The sequence below is a fragment of the Terrapene carolina genome, unplaced genomic scaffold (assembly GCF_002925995.2).
Source record: "Terrapene carolina triunguis isolate 2854851 unplaced genomic scaffold, T_m_triunguis-2.0 Scaffold93, whole genome shotgun sequence".
Taxonomy (NCBI): domain Eukaryota; kingdom Metazoa; phylum Chordata; order Testudines; family Emydidae; genus Terrapene; species Terrapene triunguis.
The window spans coordinates 1,711,873-1,729,064 of NW_020664444.1; the positions used below are offsets into that span (position 1 = coordinate 1,711,873).

General features: G+C 53.7%; 1 protein-coding gene across 1 annotated transcript in view; it reads left to right on the forward strand.

The window, feature by feature from the left end:
• Positions 1 to 16,909, forward strand: part of ERN2 (endoplasmic reticulum to nucleus signaling 2) — a 23,418-nt gene extending 6,509 nt beyond the window's left edge. The window contains exons 2-22 of the mRNA XM_024217857.1: positions 692 to 965; positions 1,380 to 1,413; positions 2,694 to 2,766; positions 3,118 to 3,190; positions 3,635 to 3,757; positions 4,211 to 4,312; positions 5,051 to 5,312; positions 5,686 to 5,764; positions 5,879 to 6,029; positions 6,857 to 6,978; positions 7,240 to 7,416; positions 8,004 to 8,223; positions 8,627 to 8,717; positions 9,483 to 9,672; positions 10,367 to 10,466; positions 10,764 to 10,963; positions 12,812 to 12,959; positions 13,803 to 13,930; positions 15,573 to 15,696; positions 16,082 to 16,149; positions 16,239 to 16,909. Of these exons, the coding sequence (XP_024073625.1) occupies positions 692 to 965; positions 1,380 to 1,413; positions 2,694 to 2,766; positions 3,118 to 3,190; positions 3,635 to 3,757; positions 4,211 to 4,312; positions 5,051 to 5,312; positions 5,686 to 5,764; positions 5,879 to 6,029; positions 6,857 to 6,978; positions 7,240 to 7,416; positions 8,004 to 8,223; positions 8,627 to 8,717; positions 9,483 to 9,672; positions 10,367 to 10,466; positions 10,764 to 10,963; positions 12,812 to 12,959; positions 13,803 to 13,930; positions 15,573 to 15,696; positions 16,082 to 16,149; positions 16,239 to 16,460 (2,961 nt within the window). The 3' untranslated portion in view covers positions 16,461 to 16,909. The remainder of the gene's footprint in view (positions 1 to 691; positions 966 to 1,379; positions 1,414 to 2,693; positions 2,767 to 3,117; positions 3,191 to 3,634; positions 3,758 to 4,210; positions 4,313 to 5,050; positions 5,313 to 5,685; positions 5,765 to 5,878; positions 6,030 to 6,856; positions 6,979 to 7,239; positions 7,417 to 8,003; positions 8,224 to 8,626; positions 8,718 to 9,482; positions 9,673 to 10,366; positions 10,467 to 10,763; positions 10,964 to 12,811; positions 12,960 to 13,802; positions 13,931 to 15,572; positions 15,697 to 16,081; positions 16,150 to 16,238) is intronic.
• Positions 16,910 to 17,192: the final 283 nt, after the last annotated feature.

A 17,192-nucleotide genomic window follows, 5' to 3' on the forward strand; every position in this document is an offset into this window, starting at 1 on the left:
GCTCCTAGGCTCGGTTCCCGGCTCTGGAACCGCAGGGTAGGCCGGCTGTTAGAGCAGGGGACTGGAAGACAGGAGCTTTTGCTTCTGCTGCTGGCATTACCACTCCCTGTTAAATCGTCCGTTCCTCCAGCAGCACAGCGCCTTGTCACACTGGGATGGGGCTACTGGGGACATGTTGTCTGCTGCTGGCCTGTCTTCCCAGCACAGGAAGGACTAATGCTACACCCAGAGTCTGTTCAGACCTTGCCTTCAGGGCACAGTTTATTGGTCAAATGTGACACTCACAAAGTAACACAAACCTGTTCCCCTGACCAAAGCAGGCTGCAGGGGGCCCCTTGCATCTCTTGCCCTGCTGTCGGGCCTGCCACTGGAGCCAACCTGCTTCCTGCAGCTCCCTTTTCAAATGAGCTTTTTCAGCCCTGACCCCTTCCAGCGGGGTCTGATCATCCCCTCTGTTCTTCAAAGGGCTCTGTCTCCAAACAGGGCTGGCTAGCCCCAAGACCCTGGCCAGTAAAGAGGCAGACACCCTGTCACAAGGCAGCACAGACTCAGTAGGGAGAACACCCTCTATAGCACCAATTCCTGCATTTGGGGTTTCTTTCCATGTCTCCCTCCCAAGGGGTGACCCATCCTGACTCTGCTTCAGTTATGAGACTTGATGGGATTACAGTACAAGGTGGTATCAATTTAGGGGGGAACCCTCCTCCCCCCATTTCTTGACCCATTGGGCACTTTCTCAGTGACACAGTGGAGTGGTGTACCAGGGGATGCGATTGGCAGGCCCATTAAATGGATCTTGTTGTCCTGGTCAGGCACTGTATTATCTTTGCCATGTTTCTGCCCTCAGTGTCTCGCTGGCAGCGCAGTGACTGTCCCAGAAACACTGCTGTTTGTGTCCACCCTTGATGGGAACCTTCACGCTGTGAGTAAGAAGACAGGCGACATCAAGTGGACCCTGAAGGATGGTGAGCAATGACTCTGGAGGGTGTTTATTTGGGGGTCCGGTCCCCTGGGATTACCATTGCCTGTGGGGGTACCCCAGCCCAGAGACTCTCCTCCTGGCTGAGAAGGGCTGGAGACCCTCCCTCCCGTTCAGATCCTGCCAGTGCTGCTCTGAGCAGGGGACACTGGCGAATGACACCTTGTGCATATCCCAGGCGTCTTGCTGTTTTAAGGGGAATACATGCACCACTGGGCAGCTTCACACAAGCAGCTGGGACTGCTTGGGGCTCCCCGCTGGGTCTGAAATGCAAATAGGTAAATGATCTGAGCTTGTAACCATGTGATTGCAAATCCTGCTGTGAATGCTGCCACGTGGCCCCCTCTGGCAGGGACATTAGAGGAGGCAACTGACGTGTCTCTTTCACTCTCTCTTTCAGATCCCATTCTTCAGGTGCCTGTTTATGTGGCAGAGTAAGTATCATCTCCCCTCCCCTCCGCAGGGTGTCCTTTGCAATAAACAGGTTTCAGAGGGGTAGCCCTGTTAGTCTGTATCAGCAAAAACAATGAGGAGTCCTTGTGGCACCTTAGAGACTAAAAGATTCATTTGGGCATAAGCTTTCGTGGGCTAGAACCCACTTTGAAAGCATATGCCCAAATAAATTTGTTAGTCTCTAAGGTGCCACAAGGACTCCTCCTCCTCGTTGTCTTTGCAATAAAGCTTCCCACTTCTCATCCTCCCAGGCCTTTGAAGTCACTGACTAAGGAGTCCTCGCTGCTCCCCAGGGAGGTGCAAAATGAGGAAATGGAGGCTCAGAGAGGTTGAGCACCCTGCCCAACGCCAGGGCTTTTTCTTAAAGTCTTTCCCCTTTTACTAGCACTGGTGCCACTTTGCCATGCAAGCTCTGTTGTAGACAAGGTCCGGCAGCTGTGTCATCGAACCTTGCTCACAACTGCGCTAAACAACATGCTGGCAGCCCCCGAGCCCTGTCTAAACTTGTGCTTCTACCAGTGGGAGCAACAGTAGTAAACTTACTGAGAGACCCTAATGCAGCCAAAGCCTATGTGAGTGCAAAGGCAGGCATTTGCTGGGCAGATTCTCTGCAGGGTCTCCAGAAACTTGCCATCAAAGCCAGAGCTCACCTCCTCTGGGAGGGTGTTTATCTGAGGGGCCTTTGTTAATGGATCACTCACTGGGTCTCTAGTACTGGTCTGGGCTGCTTGTGTCTCTGAGGGCATCTCCCAAGCTGATATTCCAGGCTTCATTCACTCTTAGTTATGATTCCTGGTTGACTTTCCTCCCCAGGGAACCCTGAACTGCTACAAATACCAGCAACATAGGACTCTCTTCCCCCACTGCTGAATGTGCAGCCACCTCCAGGGTGGACACGGCAGCTGTCTAACAGCGCACAGTAACACACCACACAAGTTAAGGATGAGAAATGAGGAAAAATTCTGCATCCATTTGAAACTGCAGGGGGAATTCATGGAGGCAAATAGAATGGCTCCAGCTGAGATGTGCCAGGACATCAGAATGGGGTAGATGTGGAGTGACTGTAGGAATTGCCGTATTGGACAGACCAGTAGTTCATCTGGTTTGGTATCCAGGAGATCCACCGGAAGGCATACCTGCCCCCCGTAGCGAACAATCATGGAATAACCTGCGGAGGGGGATCCTTGCCCTAACCCCTGTGCGTAGCTGGCTTGTGCCCTGAAGCAGGACATGGCTGGCATTTCGTTCTCCTTCCTTTCAGACCAGCATTTCTCCCAGACCCCAATGATGGCAGCCTGTACATCCTGGGAGGCAAAAACAAAGAAGGCCTGATGGTCAGTACCTGGGGCTAAAGAGTGCTCCCTCCATCCTTCCTGGCAGTGGTGCATGGAAACAGGGCAGGAGATGGCAGCTCTGTTGGAAGGTGCAAGGGCCTCGTGCTCTTTCCGCTAACCCGCGCCACCTTAGGAATGGCCTCTGGGAGAGACAGCAAAGTCATGTGGGTCTCCTCCCTGTCTGCTTTGGCTGGTCGGCCTCACCCAGGAATACTCCTGTGGCTGACTGGCTTGTCTCTCTGCGTCGCAGGAGGAGGACCCCCTTCTTGGGGGATGGGCCATGGTGCATGTGGCTGTCTCCCCTGGCTCTTTGTCACTCACAGGCCGCTGCACTGTCTCTGTTTGTTACAGAAACTCCCATTCACCATCCCAGAGCTGGTCCAGTCCTCACCATGTCGCAGTTCGGATGGTGTCCTCTACACAGGTATGAGCAACCCCCTCCTGTGGGAGAGAGGAGGGGCTTTCTCCTGTGCATAAGGCAGCCGTTCCCGCTCCCTTCTCCAGACTGCCATGGAGATGATCCTGGGACAGCCTGGCACTGCAGGGGTTTAAATTAGTGGGGTGCAGAGCTGTGTGCGGGAGCCATAGCCAGCTCCCTTTTGGAGCCAAGCCAGAGTTAGGCAAGATCTGAATTTGAGTATGAACGTGCCAACCCCTCTGGGACGGGGGAGCTCGCTGGAGGGGGGTGGGATGATTCTGTGTGGGAGCAAGTCTGGGGGCAGATGGGAGTGACTGGAGATTGGCCTGAGGGGAAGACGGGTTGATGTTGCATGGGAGAGGGCCTAAGGACCCTGGAGAAGCAGTGGCTTCTGAAAGAGGGGTACCAGGCACATGGGAGACTGAGAGAGAGGCATTTCTGACTTTCCAGGGAAGAAACAGGACACATGGTTCGTCGTGGACCCCAAGTCGGGAGAGAAGCAGACGACGCTCTCGACAGAGGCCTGGGATGGCCTGTGTCCCTCGACTCCTCTCCTCTACATTGGCCGCACCCGTAAGCCAAGCCCCCTTTCTGCTGGTTGCAGGCGCAGAGCCGTAAGGCTGAGGGGCCGTTCCCTGTGTCGAGTCAGGCTGCCATCCATCCTTACTGTTGGAGGAGGTTCCCGGTTCTGCTGTGCTGGAGCGAAAGGCCCTGCTTTCCCATTACAAATGGGGAGTGGTTACTCAATGAAAAGGGACAATCCCTATAGCTCTTCTGATGCTCCTTGACCTCCTGGCAGGGCTTCTCCGGGGGAGGCTCTCCTCTGCTTTCCTGACTATGTAATATTATTAGTTCAGTGTTGCCTAGCAGCATTGTGGGGTGGTTCCCTTCTGAAGTAGTTAGCAGAATGGTCAGCATCCCGTTCCTGATCCTCTCGCCCATCCCTTTGGAAGGCCCCTCGTTCTGGGTAGAGTAGCCGCCTGAGTTCCAGCACAGTGATTGTAGCTGTTACTGTCTGATCCCCAGAATATGTCATCACCATGTACGACACCAAGTCCCGGGAGCTGCGGTGGAATGCCACCTACCACGACTACTCAGCAGAGCTCTACGACGAGGCCTACGATTACAGTGAGTCCCTGGGCACTGCAGCATGGGTGCAGAGGCAGAACCTGTTCTCAGCTGCAAGTGAGGCAGTCCCAGCTTTCCAAAGGGAGAATGGCCCCCCTCGCCTCCATGGTTATTAGCTCCTGTCCATCTTTGCTTGCACACGGAGCCTTGAAGCAATGCTGTCCCTGCATGGAAGGCTTTCCATTTCCAGAAGGATTGATCTGAAATCAGTGCTGCCTCGGGGAGCCGTTTCCCCCCACAATAGCATGCGGGAGGGCAGGGGGCAGGGAGTGTGTGGTCAGCCTTCAGGACTAGAACTTGCCTGACTGGAGAGAGTGGGATGCTGCGACAGGACGTGTCTGTCACAAGCGCTGTGCCAGCTGATCAATGCTCCAAGCTGTGTGCAGCTCTCCCGGGCTGGGGGAGAGTCACTGACACTTCTGAAGGGCAGACTAAAGAGCACACGTGTCTTGGAAGACCCCCCCTCCTCCCAGCCCCTGTGGATCCGGGGGATGCTGGGGCAATAGGATCCTTCTAAGCTGCCTTTGGTTTGGATTGAGGAGTCATACGGGGCAAGGACGGGGGAGCTTTGCTCCTTGCGGTGACCCAGCAAATGGTGCATGCACCAGTAGCATCAGGGGACAGCATCCCCAACCTGTGTGTAACTGGGGAGACTAAAGAGTCTGTGAGAGGGGGTGTGGGGGAGAGAACCTTCCCCAGGAAATGCTGTGGCACTAGCTGCCTTGTGTCTCTGGCTAGAGATGGCTCACTTTGCGTCGAGTGGGGACGGCCTGGTAGTGACTGTGGACAAGGAGAGCGGTGATGTCCTGTGGATGCAGAACTACGGCTCCCCTGTGGTGGGGCTGTACATGTGGCACCAAGACAGTCTGCGCCGGGTCCCCCACCTCAACGTGGCCATGGAGACGTTGCGCTACCTGACCTTCCACTCACAGGACATCCGCCTCATCAAGTGGAACTACCAGTCCATGAAGGACTTCACCACCACCAAGACCCAGCTGCTGTAGGTGTTTCAGGGGCCTTCCAGGTCAGGGCAGGAGGGTAGCAGCATGCTGGGGGCTGCACCTTGGTACCTACGGGTGGGGATGAGGGTGGCAACGCACTGAGGAGCGCTCTGGAGATGGAGTCGATGCTCTCTTGGGTGAGAGGACAGTGGCTCCCCAGGAACATGCTAGGGTTGGAATTTAAGTTAAGGTAGATCAAATGCTTTCCTGCCCCTCTCCACCTTGGAAGGAGCTGGCCGTGTCTCAGAACCAGGGGTGTGGCTGGGGGATCCCCCCAAGGCTGTTTCATTGGGAGGTCTCACTGCATTTATGTTGCTCAGTTTGTCCCATGCGGTGGCACAGGCTGGGACTGATGCTGTCTCTGCACCACAGGCCGACGCTCTACGTAGGGAAGCATGCAGCCAGTTTCTACGCCCTGACCTCCTTGGTCCATGAGAGCGTGGCACTTGTGGTAAGTGTCCCATATCTCCGCCTGCCCCTTACGTGCCCTTGACTGGCAAGGCGAGTGGGTGTGAGTACCATGTCTGCCCTGCCTGGTACTTACTGATCTGTCTGACTCCTCCAGCCCCAGGGGATCACGCTGGCCAGGATCGATGGCCCCACCACGGATGATGTGACTGAGAGAGAGTCCGGCGAGTGTGAGATCACACCAAGCACAGATGTCAAGTATCCGCAGGGCAGCATGAGCTCCCTGCACAACGAGTGGCTGCTCATAGGTGAGGGCTCCAGGGCAGGACATGGCATTCCCTGTCCCGTTGCTCTTGGAGACTGTCCCAGTGAGGAGGAGCCAGGCTTGGGGATGTTCTTTACTGTGGCAGAGTAACCTGCTTTGCATGGTACTTTAAATAAAACCTGTGCTGTGATCTGCACCCGCAAGACCCTGCAATGACTTAGGGCTGGGATTCCCTTTCCTGGGAGCTAGTGTCACTGCATCCCTGGCTCCTTGCCAAGAACAGCTTCCTGTGCAGGCATGGGGGGCAGAGTCTCACCAAAGTGAGGCTCACAAATGTAAATGCAAGTGAATGAATCGTTGCACCCAATTTGCGTGCACAGAGATCGTGCCTGGGGAATAGCAGTTGCAAACAGTAGGTGCATGTGCTCGCCCCAATACTGTGTGCACAGTCGTGATGTCAAGTGAACAGTTCTGCAGCAGCATGTTTGAAAATTTGGCCCATGTTGTGAAACAGCAGCAGGGTAACCGCAAGCGTTCACACCCGGCGAGTGGGGTCAGGCCCTTGGGCTGAGGAGTTTCTAAAGAGGTCACTGCCTAAGCTGCCACTAAAGGAGGTCTTGTGTGGGCCACTCCTCCTGCATGGTCTGAGGCCATGGCCTTCCAGGGGTCCTTGCCCACTCCCAGGGATTGAGCCAACAGGATGTTGCTCTGATTCCCTTCATGCGTGAGGCCCAGATGTTTCCCATCCTGGCAGACACCCCCATGCTGTGTCTCTGGCTGGGGCCCCTGCTGGGCTCAGTTTGGAGCTGTGAGCAGGTAAGCAGACTGAGGTGTGACTGTGCTCAGGTGAGCGCTTTCTCCGTCCCGCAGGGCACCACGAGCTGCCTCCTGTGGTCCATACCACGATGCTAAGAGCCTTTCCAGAGACCCTGAGGAAGACTACAGAAGCCATCATCCCGAAGACCTCCCCTCCCAAGACTCTGTTTGATGACGTAAGTGGTGTGACTGTCTGAGGGGCTGCCCAAAGGTCTGTGGCACATGGGGGGCACCCAGAGGGGCAAGGAGAGATGTCTCGTGTGCTAAGCAAGCTGGTGTATCCTGGCATGTGGGGTCTACCAGGGGGAGCGAGGAATTGGAGGCATGCTCCATGTGCATTCCTGCATGGGGGGATAGCTGTGGGGGATGGAGTCTAGAGCACAGATTGTCTGGGGGTCCCCATTGGTGTAACCCGTTATCCTGGCTCTGTGTTGCAGTTTCTGACCCCGAACGGCATGGAGGATCAGGCCAGCACGGGCAGCGATGGGCGGTACCATTGGGATTCCACCCAGGCAGAGCAAACAGAAATCTACCCGGAATCAGGCAGCTGGGACCTTGTGGTCACTGCAGTGCTACTGGGCGGGGTCGTTCTGCTCCTGAGCTTCGGTCTCAGGGTGAGTGAGTGTTTCTTCTCTCGGTGGTGCCCCTTGCTGGCAGCTGCAGGAACTGATTGTGCAGCAGCCCCAATGGTTTGGGGGCTAGAAGTTCCCTCTGGTCCCTGCTTGCCCTATTCCTTGGTACACCGTGTCCTGGTTAGCATGGCCATACAGGGTGCTGTGCCGTTCCTGTCACCAGCCCTCCCCATGCTGCCCCAGAGGAATCGGCAGCCATCAATTAACCCTGCAGGCCTCTCCAGGGTCATATTAAGTACCTCTAGGAACCGCCTGTATCACAGCTCTGCCAGTGTCCTGAGTCATGGCCTCCAGCACCCCTGCTGCCTTAGCCCTGACTTCCTGCCCCCCACAGCTCTGCTGGTTCAAGGGCCCGGGAAAGAAAAGCTCCGTTTTCCCATCACTGCACAGAGCCCACCCCCACTGGAGCTGTTTGACCCCAGGAGGGGGTTTGCCGGTTTCCTTCACTGTAATGGGGGAGGGATAATTGTCGCGTTGCTGCCCTCAGGGTGGTAATGCTGCCTCAGAAGCTTCATCTGCATCACCTGCTTTTCCAAGAAACTGAGACAGCCATGTTGTTTGTGCCCCAGAAACTGCTGGAGCAGCCACTGCAGCTCTTGCCGCAGCAGGGACTGCTTTCCCCAGGCCGGGTCTCTGGGGAGAGTCTTCCCCCAAGCTCTGAGGAATCGCTGAGTGGGAGCCAGCGAACATCTTCGCAGCTGTCACGGAGCTCAGGGCCATCCTCCTCACAGAAGGACCTGCCCAATGGAATGGCCGACCAGGATCTGGCTGTGTCTGGAGTTGCTGAAGGTCTGTGCTGGTGGGTGATGGGGAGGTGCCTTCTGTCCTGTGGTCCAGCTTGTGGGAGGCAGGTTGCCCATGTCCCCTTCCCCAGAATGCAGAGGGGGCCGCGTTAGGAGGGAAAAGCCAAGGCTCGGAGGCAGAACTAGGTTCTAGAGCTCAGGTCAGGATGACGTTTTCCCCAAGGCGTTCCAGAGCGAGGCATTCAGGAGAGACGGTGCCATCCGCAGTAGGACCAGGGGGTGCAGAGAGGCAGAGGGGAAGGCTCTAACATCAGTGGGGAGACAGAGGAGGCTGGTGCTGGACAAGCATAGGGAAGAGGAAGGAAAGTAGAGATGGGGCCTGAGAGAGGCAGGTGGGCTGTGAGTGAGGGGATGGCGAGTGATGTTAATCCGATCTGCACTCTCCGCAGATGCAGAGCCCGATGTGACTGTAGTTGGGAAGGTTTCCTTTAACCCCAAGGAAGTGCTGGGCCATGGAGCCAGGGGAACCTTTGTATTCAGGTGAGTAGTGTTTCCCCCCTCCCCCAGAATGCCCTGCTTTTTGCTAATGCCATGTCTGGTTTGGAGGAGCCACGACTGTTTCCTGCCTGGAGCTGGGAGCCATGGCAGTAACTTGGAAGGACCTTACAGGTGGATCTGGCTGGCTCTGGGGCCATCTGGTAATGGAGTATCGAGCTTTCCTGTCTCACCCACCCAGGCCAAATCAGATAGTTCCTGTTGGACTGGAATTCAGTGGCCTTTGTAGAAAACAAAGCTGGCAGCTACCAGCCCTGCCCCCCTCACACTTGGCACAGCAGGCCCCCCAGCTGGCAGTCGCAGCCAAGGACTGAGCTCCCCTCTTGGCTGGCATCTAGACACATTGGAGGAAGCCTGCGCTGCACTGTGCCGCCCTGCCCATGCTGTGTCTGCTCTGGGGCACAGAAAGGCTCCGTTGCTTGGTCTGCCTGACGCCGAGCAGAATCCCCCAGGCTGTGGCTATAGCACCTTTCCCCAGGACTGAACTCACTCTGAAGGCCGGGGGGACTTTATTTCTCTGAGAAAAGGCTCAGCCAAACCTGGTCCTTCCTGGTGGCTGCAGAGATTTCAGCCTAGGCCCAGTTGCCCTCGTGTTCGTGGTGCGTCTCCTGATGTCCCACTGGGGAGCCCTCAGGGACTAGTTCCTGGGCTAGGCCAGAACCTGGGTGGATCTCTTTGAGAGTCTCTTGTGTGTCTGGGCTGGCTGGCCTGTGGGCAGGGTGTGATGGTGGCTCTCTCTCCTGATCCCAGGGGGCAGTTTGATGGCCGGAATGTGGCTGTTAAGCGCCTTCTGCCTGAGTGCTTTCACCTCATCGACCGGGAGGTCCAGCTGCTTCGGGAGTCGGACGAGCACCCCAATGTCGTGCGCTACTTCTGTACGGAGAAGGACAAGCAGTTCCATTACATTGCCATTGAGCTCTGCTCTGCCACGCTGCAGGAGGTGAGCCAGCGGGCTGCTGCTGCAAGGTGGCTGTTAGCTCTGTGTCGTTTCTGCTCTGTGTTTGCGATGCAGTCCAGGTCGAGGGGTCCTCGTGGAACTATTTCATCGCTTGTTTGTCATCGGCTACTAATGGCCCAGCCTGCCATATTGTCACAGGAGGTAGCATGTTCTACAGGTCTGAGTGTGGGGATGGGACCCAGGAATTCCTAACTTCCTGTGTGGCTTAGGGCAGGTCGTTCCACCTCTTTACACACCTGCAGAACAAGAGAGAACCGCTAATGCTTGCGTCGCTCACGAGGGGGTTGCAAGGCACATCGAAGATATAAATTTATACATTAGACACCCATCTTCATTCACTTGCTTATTCGATCCCCTTTGCACTAGGTGGCAGTGCAGCTAGTGCTTCCTCGTGCTTCCTGTGCACACGGGGTAGCTAATTGGGCATGTTCCTGTTCCCTTCTGTAAGGCCTGCAGTGAAGTGTGGTGCTGCTGCTGCATGAACAGAGAGGTTCTGCCAGGGGAATGCAGACCTCAGACTCTAGCTTGGTCCTTTTCTTCTACATCCCAGGATTTAAGCTGGGAAAAGATGTGGTTTATGGTTGCAGAAGAAAAAGTCCTTATCAATCTCTGACTCTGGTAAATGCAGACCTGGGTGAACTTCCTCTTTGGTTTTTCTCTCATGTGTTGTTGTTAGTATGTGGAAAGCCCCAGCTTTGATCATCGGAACCTGGATCCAGTGTCTCTGCTGTATCAGACCACATCAGGCCTGGCACACCTGCACTCCTTGAACATAGGTAAGGGAGCTTTTGCCCCCAGCTTTGGTTGGGATGCCTGTTGCCTTAGAGCAATAGGTTCAGTTCTGGTGAATTGTCTGTGGAAGGGAAATTCTCCAGCCCAAAATCCTGGTGCAGGACTTGAACCCACAGCCTTCAGTTTCAGAGGCAGGACTGCTGCTCGCTGACCCACGCTGTGCGGTGGCATTGGTGGCATGCAGGTTACTCATGGTGACGCTCTAGCCTCACCCCAGCCCTCCAGCTGCACAGCCTCTTCTGCAGGTAACTCCAGCTCACTTTGAACGATGTTTCTTTCAGTTCATCGTGACCTGAAACCCTGCAACATCCTCATCTCTGTCCCAAACAGCCACGGGCAGATCCGGGCTGTCATCTCCGACTTCGGCCTGTGCAAGAAGCTGCAGGGGGGACGGCACAGCTTCAGCCTCCGCTCTGGAATCCCAGGCACTGAGGGCTGGATCGCACCGGAGGTGCTGCGAGAGAACCCACAGGAGAACCCCGTGAGTGTGCTGTTGCCATGTCCTCTCAGCCCTGCTTGCTGAGCTCATTTTCTGTCCTTGCAGCTTCCTCCCCTGCATCTGCAGAGGATTGTTCATTCTGCCCACGTCTAAGGCTCCAACTCTCTGCTTCGCTGGAAGGCAGCGACCGTGCTGGGCATCTGGGAGGGAGGGAGGGAGGCAGCTGCCCTCAGAGCTGGTGCCTCAGTCACTGCTCGAGAATCAGATAGTTTGGCATTAGGGATTTGGAAGTCCTTGTGTTGGCCCCCATGCTACTGGTCTGTGTGGGTGTCTCTGGGGGCTGGAAGCAGGTTTCCTAAAACCCTGCACCTGTTGTTAACTTAAAAATCCCCACAAAGGTCACAAATGGCAACTAGGGGCCCAGCTCCCATTTGAGCCTTTGAAAAGCTCCTCTCAGTATTTCTACTGCAATGTCAGCCAAAGGCTCCAGCCAGGCTCAGGTTCCCATTGCGCTAGGGGCTGCACAGACACAGAGAAAGGGACAGTCCCTGCTCCAAAGAGCTTCCAGAGAGCACTGTTTGCATACATCCAGGAGTTCTGTTAAACTCCCTTCTGTAACGATGCGGTTCTGGCGGGACCCAACGGAGAGTGCCAATTCAGGACCAATTGCTTAAAACAGGGCAGTTACAGCCCAAGGCTGGGGTTCCTTTGCACACCAAGGCAAACCAAACCAGCCAGCCAAAGAGGACTTTGGTCTCACCCCACTGGCTAACCACAAGTCACATAAGCAATTCTTAGACACTCCAGTTTCCCAGTATCACCACCAGTGCCACTCGTTATGGGGACAAATGGTTATGAAAACCAATACCCCAGTAAAAGAAAAAAGGTTCTCCTGATCCCAAAGGACCAAGCCCCAGACCCAGGTCAATATACAAATCAGATCTTACCCACAAATCACACTGTTGCCAATCCTTTAGAATCTAAAGGTTTATTCATAAAAGGAAAAAGATAGAGATGAGAGCTAGAATTGGTTAAATGGAATCAATTACATACAGTAATGGCAAAGTCTTGGTTCAGTCTTGTAGCAGTGATAGAATAAACTGCAGGTTCAAATCAAGTCTCTGGAGTACATCCCCAGCTGGGATGTGGCATCAGTCCTTTGTTTAGAGCTTCAGTTTGTAGCAGAGGTAAGAAGCAGGATTGAAGACAAGATGGAGATGAGGCAGCAGCCTTTTATAGTCTTTTCCAGGTGGAAGAACACCTCTTTGTTCTTACTGTGGAAAATTACAGCAAAATGGAGTCTGGAGTCACATGGGCAAGTCCCTGCATACTTTGCTGAATTACAAGGTGTATTTGCCTTCTCTCCATGGGTTAGTTGTGTAGCTGATGGTTCTTAATGGGCCATCAAGCAGCCTAGGCAGAGCTAACACCAGCTTGTCTGGGATGTCTCCCACAAGCATAGCATAAGTTTGAAATACAGACAGTATAGAGCCAATATTCATAACTTCAACTACAAAATTGCTACACACATATAGACAGCATAATCATAACCAGCAAACCATAACCTTGTCTTAGACACCGCATTTGACCCCCTTTATACAAGATTTGGTGCCACTACAGGACTTTGGTTGCAACCATGTTCTATATGGTCCCAGTTCAAATCAATAACGTGACACCTTCTGCAGAGAAAAGTCTGGTCCCAGCAGGCAGCTCGCGCCTATCAGAAGAGAGACCACTAGGTGGTCATTCTTGGAGCTCAAACTAAGCGGTTGCCTGGCTAAATCTTTAGCCAATCAAGTGTTCGCGTTCAGAAATAGAGACAAGGGGGAAGTTCAAAGGCCCTCCCCCACCAACGCTGAGCGCTCCCATGGCCCTGGTTGTGTTTTGCAGACGTGTGCGGTGGACATCTTCTCAGCCGGCTGCGTGTTTTACTACGTGGTGTCCGGTGGGGAGCACCCCTTCGGGGACAGCTTACGGCGACAGGCTAATATATTGTTGGGCACTTACCAGCTGGCCTGGCTGTTGGAAGACACTCATGGTAAGGACCCTTCTCTGAGGCTGTCTGAATGTTTGTAGAGCTCCCAGTCCTGTAGAATCTGGATGCTGCAGAACCGCTCTGGCCAGGCTCCTCTGCAGCACCTTCCATCTGAGGCTCTCAAATCGCTTTGCAGATGTTGATTTATTCTAGCCTCGCGAGCCCGTGCGAGGAAGGCAGGCAGGTCAGTACTGCTAACCCTGTTTTACAGCTAGGGAACCTGAGGCACAGAGAGATGACATGACCTGCCGGAGGTCACCCAGGAAGTCATGACAGAGCCTGGTTTCCTGATTCTGTCCCATGCTGCAGCCACAGGACCAGCATTTTAGATGCCCAGAGGACAGAGACTGCATGTCCGCAGCAGCAGCTCTAGAGCCCTAGAACAATGGGAGAGGCCTGTTCGGTCATGTCTAGTCCATTCCCTAATGGCCAGCAGTGTAATCTCTGGGGCTGTAGCTAGTTGAGTTGTAAATGTCTCGAGCAGTGGGGTTCCTCCTTGGCAGATGACTCCACAGCCTACTAGATCTCACTAGTATTTCCAGCTACTTGTCTGAAATATTCCTTTGCCCCATAGCTTGCCTATGGGGAGGTATCGGTGAGTCTGGTGTATAGAAGGAGCCAGACATATTTTGTTTTATTTCGTGGTCTCGCAGTGATCTGGGATTCAGTCCTACACATGCACGTTCCCTTTCTGGGAAGCTACTGGGAGTATGCAGGACGGAGAGAGTTAGTAACATGAGTTGAGCTGTGACTTGTAGTGAAAGCTCTGAGCTCAAGGTATGGATGGCTCCCTTCAACCCTAAGGGTGTTAGTAACCTGCTCTCTGCTTTCACTCTCACATCCAAGACAACGTTGTTGCAAGGGAACTGATTTCGGTGATGATCAGCAACGAGCCCCAGGAGCGCCCATCGGCCCCGCAGGTCCTCATGCATCCCTTCTTCTGGAGTCGGGAGAAGCAGCTGCAGTTCTTCCAGGTGAGAACCCTCTGGTTGAGCAGGGTGGATCCCAGTCCTTCTGTCCCCATTTCCAAATTCAGCAATGAAAGCTCTATTCTGTGACATCAGAAAACAAGCTGTTTGGTGCTTTTCCTGAAGCCCAGGATTCTCAGCTGGCCCCAGCTGGTTTGGTGCTCTGTGGTTATAAAATCCACCCCCTACAATGACTCTGCCTTTTTGTGAGCAGGGCTCCTTCTGTTCCAGGATTCTTTAGCTGCGGGATCCGTTCCATGCTGCAGATTCTGAGCTTTCATTTAAGACAAGCAACCAACACTGTTTCTAGACCTTTTGGTTACAAAGATCTTGAAAATAGGATCAGAGCAAAACCAACACAGTGCTGTCTTCCTGAGTCTGCAGCGAGCCTGAAACAAAAGCTCTGAGAGGTGTGAACTGTCCCCTTGAGCTCAATGAAGTATTGGCTCTGAAACCTAAAGATGACAGTTTATTTCGCTGCTGATCAATTTTTCAGAAACATCCAGTGTCAAAGTCAGACTCAGGACTCACAATTTGTCAGACCACTCAGTTTATTAGCAAAAGTGCTCTGCTAATACACCCAGAAAATGTGAGCCCCATACCAGGTTCAAACCACCTTATTTATACAGATAAAAGGGTGTGAAATTAACAAGCTTACAAAGGGAGCAGAACTGATAAGTTTACCTGGGGCTAGACACATCTCTCATGTCCTTATTAACTCTCACCAATCTCCTGTTAATGTCCCACCATCAGCTTAAGTGGACCCATTGTTTAATACCTTAATGTTCCTCTTCCTGACAACTGTATCTCAACATTCCTCATTCCTGCTTAAAGGAACATACAGCATTGCTTCAATTCAGTCTACTTCTACAATATAATTCATTCTACTTTCACACCAGCTAATATGGTGATCCCACAGCCCCAAATTGCTCCCTGTGCCAAAAGCCCCAGCTGTCCCCTAGCCAGTTGTCAAATCTCCAGCATCCCACCTTCATTGTCAGTACAGAACTCCGCAGCACTCTGAAAACTGGCAACGTGGAGAGGATCAAATAGATTGAATTGAATGCAAAAATAAACGACACAGACTGCAGTGCTGATTGGATCATGCACTTGTGTGTTTATATCAGTAAAACACACACGCACCTTTTAAGTTAAATGAATTCAGGGTCCTTGCCATAGAATGTAGGTCCAGCTGTCTGCAGAGTGCAAGGGGCGTTAATTGTGAGCCATTGACTTTCATGCAAGGAGAGTGAAAAGCTTTCTCTCGGGTTTGGGGGCAGTGACCCTGCGGAGGGAAGTGCCTTGGCGTGGAGCCATCTCTCCTCTAGAAAAAACAGTTTCAAATACCTCATCTCACCGTGATGGAGGCTGGGGTCTGTCAGGGGTCAGGTTTCTGCTAGACCTCATTGCAGCCAACTGTGGGGTGCCTTTCCCAGAATCCTCCGGGTCCTAGCCGATAGACCTTACCTTCGGTTCCAGTCTCTCCTGTAGGTGGACCGTGCTGCTAAGTTCCGTTGTCACCCAGTGTTGAGCAGAACTAGCCCTACGTCCCCTTAGTGTCCATAAGCCTTTGGAAAATGTCAGCACTGGTACAACGGGAGTACAAAGCGAGGTTTCCATTGACTCCCTCACCCCCTCTGGATTTCAGGACGTCAGCGACCGTATTGAGAAGGAACCTGCCGAGGGACCCATTCTTACTGCCTTGGAGTCCGGGGGGCGCTCGGTCGTGAAATTGAATTGGAGAGCTCACATCTCTGTCCCGCTGCAGACAGGTAAAGGCTCAGGTGTCAGGCTCACCACTTGGCAGTAACCTCACAGAGCCGTTTCATGCTGAGCCATGTGGAGCGTTTGCATGGAGCTTTCCAGTGCTTGTGTCGTGCGCTCATGTAATGACAGCAGTCACTTCCTGGCAGCTGGAAATCAAATGACCAGCACTGAAACCCATGCACCCAGAAGGGATGATGAATCCAACTAGCCCTTCCCCTCGACAGGGCTTTGTTCTGCCCAGTCTTAAATGCCCCAAGCAGATCTCCCTCGGGAGACGGTCCCACAGCCCAGTGCATCCCCCCAGTGGGAAATATTTCCAGCCCCCTGATAGCAAATTACCGCAGAGGCCCAACATTGCTGATGCTTGTTTGGGTCTCTTGCTGTTTCCAGACTTGAGGAAGTTCCGAACATACAAGGGCAGTTCAGTACGTGACCTTCTGCGGGCCATGAGGAACAAGGTACTGTCACCCCCCAGCAGCGTGAGGTCCAGCGTGCCCCGTGCAGTGACCCCAGGTAATCGTCTTTAATCTCACTGTTTCCCATGTAGAAGCATCACTACCACGAGCTGCCAACAGACGTCCAGGAGACTCTTGGGGCTGTTCCTGATGAGTTTGTTCAGTACTTTACTTCTCGCTTCCCCCAGTTGCTGCTTCACACACACAGAGCCATGCAGATCTGTGCCACAGAGAGGCTCTTCCACCCCTATTATCAGCAGCAGCCAGGAGACCTTGGAAGTGAGTGGAGAAGCCACACCTGGGAGAGAACTTAGAGTGAAGGCCTATGCTGCTAAGGTTGCTCTCTGGTGCTGCCAAGGTGAATCCTGCTGGAACAGGGATCCCAGCAGGTGGGGCTCAGACAACATGTGCCTCAATTTTATCTTTTTTTAATGCAGAGATTTCTGCAGGATTTTATCCCACCGACTAAGTTGCCAGGACCTAGCACAGCTTCACAACCCCGCCAGCCACCATAAACTGGTTCTGGAGCTCCACCTCCCCTGGAGAGCAGCTGGATGGCATCTCCAGACGCTCCCTGGCACTAGCACTCTGGGGATGTCACTGCCTACCTTTCCAGGGAGAGGCCTGTGGTGGGAACCCAAGGGAGTTTTCTCGGCAGTTCCTAGGTGGTTTGTCTCTCTGGGGCTACTCCTTCAATCACATAGAATCATAGAATATCAGGGTTGGAAGGGACCTCAGGAGATCATCTAGTCCAACCCCCTGCTCAAAGCAGGACCAATCCCCAGACAGATTTTTTTACCCCAATTTCCTAAATGGCCCCCCTCAAGGATTGAACTCACAACCCTGGATTTAGCAGGCCAGTGCTCAAACCACTGAGCTATCCCTCCCCCAACTCCTCGTGTGGGGAAACAGAGAGACTCGGGAGAGAGGTGGGGTGGAAGGGAGTGAGCTCCCTCTCGGGAATGTCTTTTAAATGAAAATGGCATTGGCCATGGTATTTACAGGATGTTACTGTAGCGCTTCCCAGTGCTGAGCAACTGCAGTCC